This window comes from Benincasa hispida, chromosome 8 (assembly GCF_009727055.1).
Source record: "Benincasa hispida cultivar B227 chromosome 8, ASM972705v1, whole genome shotgun sequence".
NCBI classification, from domain to species: Eukaryota; Viridiplantae; Streptophyta; class Magnoliopsida; order Cucurbitales; family Cucurbitaceae; genus Benincasa; species Benincasa hispida.
In genome coordinates this window covers 499,889-505,863 of record NC_052356.1, presented here as the reverse complement: position 1 = coordinate 505,863, position 5,975 = coordinate 499,889, and the positions used below count along the sequence as shown (strand labels likewise).

General features: G+C 34.6%; 1 protein-coding gene across 1 annotated transcript; it reads right to left on the bottom strand.

Annotated features, from left to right (window-relative positions):
- Positions 1-576: 576 nt before the first annotated feature.
- On the bottom strand, positions 577-1,823 carry LOC120083350 (secoisolariciresinol dehydrogenase-like). The gene is made up of 2 exons (XM_039039075.1): positions 1,564-1,823; positions 577-1,457 (listed from the first exon to the last, which is right to left on the bottom strand). The coding sequence occupies exons 1-2, from the start codon at positions 1,596-1,598 to the stop codon at positions 668-670; spliced, it is 825 nt and encodes a 274-aa protein (XP_038895003.1). The 5' UTR covers positions 1,599-1,823; the 3' UTR covers positions 577-667.
- Between the last annotated feature and the right edge of the window lie 4,152 nt (positions 1,824-5,975).

Genomic DNA, 5,975 nt, shown 5'->3' with positions numbered 1-5,975 from the left:
TTTATGGACGAAATTGAAATAAAACTCAAATCTCAAAGATGAAATTATAACATTTTTAATCATAGGGATAAAATTAAAATCAAACTGAAAACTTAAGGATTAAAAGTATAACATTTTGAGTGAAAATAATTTTCTCTTAAAAGAATTATAAAAACTGAAATCATATTTAATGTTTTTTTTTTACATATTTTCAAAATTCAAAATTTCATTGCTAGAGTTTGCAAATTTCAGATTTTTTTTTTTTTTTAAATCTTACCTCGTCCCCTAAACAAGATTTTACTAATAGTTCACCAATAGCATAAAATAAAAATACAAAAACAAACACACAAAAAAAAAAAAAGAGAGAGAGAAAAGTGATAATGCAACCAAATAAATTAGCAACAGAAAAAATTCACTAAAAGAAGTCTATCGAAACTTAGTAGATAAGACATTAATTATAAACACAAATATACAGATCTCTACTATTATTTAAATTCAAAAAATAATTATAATAATACTTTCGTATATTAGAAGTCGTACTCATCTGATAAAACTTAAAACCATTTAAACAAAAAGTTGAAAGAAGAATTCGTCATATGAAAAATAATACAGCGTAGATATTAAAGTAATAATGATAATAAAAAGCATTCTTCTTTTTAACTTATGTAATTGATTGAAACATGATTAATCAATGAGATGGTTGAAAGGAGCAAAGAGCTTGGTTGACAACAGTAAATCCTCCATCAACAATCAAGTTGAGTCCACTCACACACTTAGACTCATCACTCCCCAAATACACCACAGCTTCACCAACATCTTCTTCCCTCAAAATATCACCACCTTTCAAGTTCCAATAAAAACTTGGAAACTCATCACCTTCTTTCAACTTAAACAACTTCCTTCCCATTTCAGTTGGCACTACATTAGGTGACACACAATTAACCCTAATCCCATATCTTCCCAAATCCACAGCTGTATTCCTCATCAATCCCAAAACCCCATGCTTCGAGCTCGTATAAGCATGCGTCCCAATCCCTCCGATCACCGAGCATATACTTGCGGTCGTCACGATGCTCCCTCGACCACACGGTTTCATCACCCGTGCTGCGTGTTTCGTCCCAAGAAAGGCTCCCACAAGGTTCACGTTCACCACTTTTTGAAAGGTTAATGGATCGTCTTTGAGAATGTCAAAGTTTGAAGCTTCATCAAAAACTCCGGCGTTGTTGAACATGATGTCTAACTTTCCATACTTGGAAACCGCCGTGTCGATGGCGTTTTCGACATCTTTCTCTTTTGTGACGTCGCAATGGACGAAGGAAGAAGATGACGAGCCAAGATAATCGTTGCAAAGAGCGTGTCCTAAATCATCTTCGATGTCTGCAATAACTACCTTGGCTCCATGCTTGAGGAAGAGCCTTGCTGTGTGCTCACCAATTCCTCTAGCCCCACCAGTGATTACGGCTACTTTGCCTTCAAGTCTAATATATCAAACAACAATCAAATATATTTTGGGTTTGAAGAAATCGTTGAAAATGATATAATATAAGTGTTTTGGTAAAGTTAAAGAGTAAAATAAATGAGTACCTTCTTGCAACGGCAGGAAGCAATTGGAAACTCATGGCTGCTCACACCAAATCTCTCTCTCCCTTTTTCCCCATCTTTCATAAACATATTAGTTATTATAGTACATCTCCATCAGCTAAATTTCTAATCATAAACTGTCACGTAAACAAAATTTAAAAATATATCTTTTTAATATTGTTTTCTTTTTGTCATTAAATAGATGCAATGGAGTTGGGCCTAGCTTAGGCTGCACCCATATATTGCTCTTCTAATTCTATGTCTATTTTACCAAATTGAAAAGAGTATTGCTTGAATGCATTTCAAGATCTATTTTTGTATGTGTGTTACTCTCATCACATACACAAGAAAATTATAATATTTAAAAGAAAAGTAACAACAATTTGCCACACGAAAAATTATGATTAGATAATTTGATAGAATGTACAAAGATAGGTACTATCTAGGATGCACATTTAAGTCCATTTGGTTACCATTTCGTTTTTTGTTTCGTTTTTTTTTTAAATTAAGACTATTTTCTCTCAATTTTTTACAATGTTTTGTATCTTTTTTTAGTATAATGGTTAAATTCTTAGCCAAATTTCAAAAACAAAAATAAAATTTTATAAGTTTTTTTTTTTATTTTTATAATTTGATTTGATTTTTTAAACCATTGATAAAAAGGTAAATAACAAATAAAGAAATTTAGAGGTGCAAGTAGTGTCTATAAGCTTAGTTTTTAAAAAAACAAAAACAAAAATTGTTTAAACACTTGGAAAATCAAACCAAATATGCTCTAAATTGTCGAGAATCCCACATTGAAAAAATTAAGGGACCTTACACTCTTCATAAAATAGATGAGTTACTCCTTCCATTGCCAATTGGTTATGAGATAGAATCCTTATTGATTGACATCTAGATGCTCCTACAATATTAAATGTGATAACAAATGAAAAACTATCACCAAATCGACATCAGAAAGTATGTAGGGATGGATTCTTGCAAATAAAGGTATCCGTATTTTTAAAAGTAATCAATAGAGTATTTACGATGATTCAACAAAAGTATTGTTTCTCCTCAATTTTTACACTTTTGGTAAGAATCAATCTTAATATTTTTTGTTTTTTGTTTTTTGTTTGTTTTTTTTTTTTTTTGATATGTGAACCTTGGTGTTTGATCTTATATCTAGTTGAAGTTCCAACTTCATTTTATTTTTCTGTTAATTGATTTTGCATTTTGTTGAACACTCAAAGAACAACTTGTACTTTCTACTTGTATATAAGTAATTATAATGTACATAAGTAATTATAAAGTTCTAGTCTACACATAACAAATACAAAGTATTTGTACTTTGTCCTGCTTTATATGGTTTTTATATACTACGGTTGATATTTTATTATTAATGTAAGAGGTTATAGTGGTTTAATTTGTAGATAACAAATACATTATAATTGCATTTAGGTACTCGATGGTAGAGATTAAGGACACAATTTTTATTCAAGGATGTACAAAGATTTAGTTACAAAATTATGGAGTACTTTCATTGCTATACTACCTGTATTACATATTCATATTTAAGGAGTAATGAAGATTTAATTATGAAGATAAATTGGCAGAAGTAGAAGCTTTAGGGAGAAAATATATGATTGGTTTTTCGAGATCTAGATTCTTTCTCTATTCTAATTTTCTTTGAATTCTTGCAGGAGCATCCATGGTGTTCAGCATTTTTCATTGATTTTTTTTTCTTTTGCAAAGGAATTTTTTTTCCTCAGTTTATTTCAATTTTAGGAAGATTTCAAACTTTTTTTTTTTCCAAAATACAGAAAATCTCTATGCTACTTAGCAAAAAATTGAGTTGTTATGATTTGAGAAAAAATTAGGTTGTTATGATTTTTGTTTTTCGGTTTTTGAATTTATTTGCTAATTTTGTTTGATGGGTATTTTGGTCATTTTCTATTTATTAAAAAATATCTTTAAAAACGATTTTTCATTTTTGTGATTTCTAAACCTTTTTGTCATTTTTCAAAAGAAAACCTTCTAATTTTTCATTTTTCTTATTAGTCCAGATAATGATGTGACATTTAAGCCCAAAATAGGCATTATGTTGAGTGGAAAAAAGCAAGGTACCTCACATTTCTTATATTCAATTGATTTCGGATTTGAATTATCATGTATGTAATAAGGACCTCAGTTAGAGGTCTTAGAAATTTGGGTTATTATAGATCTAACCTAATGCCAATTAGAATACATACCTACTCTAAGCTTTTGACGTATGGAGAAAATAGGCTAGAAAGCAGAGAGGAGAATTGACTCTTTTTGTATATTTCCAATAGGTATTTTTACAGGTATGCAGGTGTATATTTATACAAGAATATGAAGAGCCTTTAGGTTGTACAAAAGGACAAAACAATGATAGGACCACACATATTACAGCTGTATTTTATAATGGTTTGGACAGGGGAGAAATGTTAGGCTGATGATTTCTTGAGGCAATTTGTTTCTTTTCATTTGTTGGGCTGAAGAGTGATCGGACAACCCTTTTCCTTCATATCCCCCCGCAACGAGTGAGTAATTTAGTTACCCCGAGTTTGGAGCAAAGATAAGAGAATTAGGAGTAAGAGAGGGGCTTGGTAAGACATTCTGCAACTTAGTCAGCAGATGGAATGTAGCGAACTTCGAGAGCACCTTCAAGAACTTTGTCCCGGACAAAATGAACATCAATCTCTATGTGTTTGGTCTTAGCATGGAAGACAGGGTTTGTAGCTAGCACACCAACACTGATATTGTCACACCACAGAGTCGGCTTCGATGTTATAAAGACTCCAAGTTCACGAAGGAGCTAATGCAACCATATTATTTCAGCAAAGGCATGGGCAAGAGCCCAATATTCAGACTCAGTGCTGGATTTTGCCATGGCCGTTTGCTTTTTTGAGGACCAGGATGCAATGGTATTGCCCAAGTACACATAGTAAGCTACTATGGATCGTCGGTCATCAACGTTGGATGCCTAGTCGGCATCAGAGAAGGCTATTATGGCAAGGTTTGCAGCTAGTGAGAGTAATATGTCGTGGTGTTTGGTGCCACTTAGGTAGTGAAACACCCTCTTCACCCCTTGCCAATGGACATCAGTGGGCTGTTTCAAGAATTGACTGAAGTGGTTTATAATGTATGCAATGTCAGGACGGGTGGTCATGAGGTATTGAAGCACCCCAATAGTGCTGCGGTAAACAAAAGGATCAGACACTGGAGTGCCATTAGATATGGAAAAGTGTTTACCTATAGCAGATGGGGTAGGAGTTGGTTTGAGTGATGAAAGATCCAGCCTTAAGATTAAATCCTCAATGTATTTTGCTTGAGTGAACAGGAGACCTGAGCTGACACGGGAGGCTTGGATCCCTAGGAAGTAGCTGATGGGGCTGAGGTCTTTTAAGGCAAATTTGTTGTCTAGCCGAGCAATGAAGTTGGTGATTGTCTGTTGATTGTTGCCCGTGATGATCACATCATCAACATACACCAATGTGAGAACAATGGTCAAGCCCCTTCGATAGATGAATAAGGAGGTGTTAGCCCGACTGCTTTGTGAAGCCCCATGAATGTGGTGTCTTTGAGTATAGCGTTCCATGCACGTGGGGGTGGGGGGGGGGAGGGTTGCTTCAGTCTGTATATTACTTTGCGTAACTTGTAGACATGATTAGGCATAGAGTGACTTACATACCTTGGAGGTTAAGCCATTTAGACATCTTCTTCTAGACTGCCATTGAGGAACGTATTGTTGAAGTCGAGTTGGCGAACTTCCCATCATAAGAGATAGCAAGAGTTAGGACAACTTGAATGGTGGATGCTTTAACTACGGGGCTGAATGTCTCAAAGAAGTCTATGCCAGGATTTTGGTGAAACCCCTTCGCTACAAGCTGGGCCTTGTATCGCTGTATGGATCCATCTGAATTTATTTTAATCCTGAATACCCATCGGTAGCCAACAATGGTTTTATGAAGTGGAGTTGGCACGAAGTCCCAAGTGTGGTTTTAAGCAAGAGTTTGGTCTTTAAGATCAATTGCATTTTTCCAAGCTGAAGTGGCCAAGGCATCAGCAACCCGTGTAGGTTCAATGAGATTGAAATCACGATTTGTAGATGTTGCTAACCAGATTTTTGGTTTGAAGATGCCTACCTTGGCATGGGTTATCATGGGATGGCTAGGAGGTGGAGGGGGTGAAGAGGGGGTTAAGCTATGAATGGGGTTGGGGCCTAAGTAAACACATCTTTCTGATTTGTATTGAAACTTTTGCACATTATATGGTCGTAGGTATGGGTAGTAGGCGCAGCCAAATATTTTAAGTTCTAAGAAGTTCAATTTCTTGTGGATGATTTTTTCCATTGGGGACTTCCCTCTTAGAACCTTTGAAGGTAAGCCATTGATTATAAGGGTGGAGGTCAT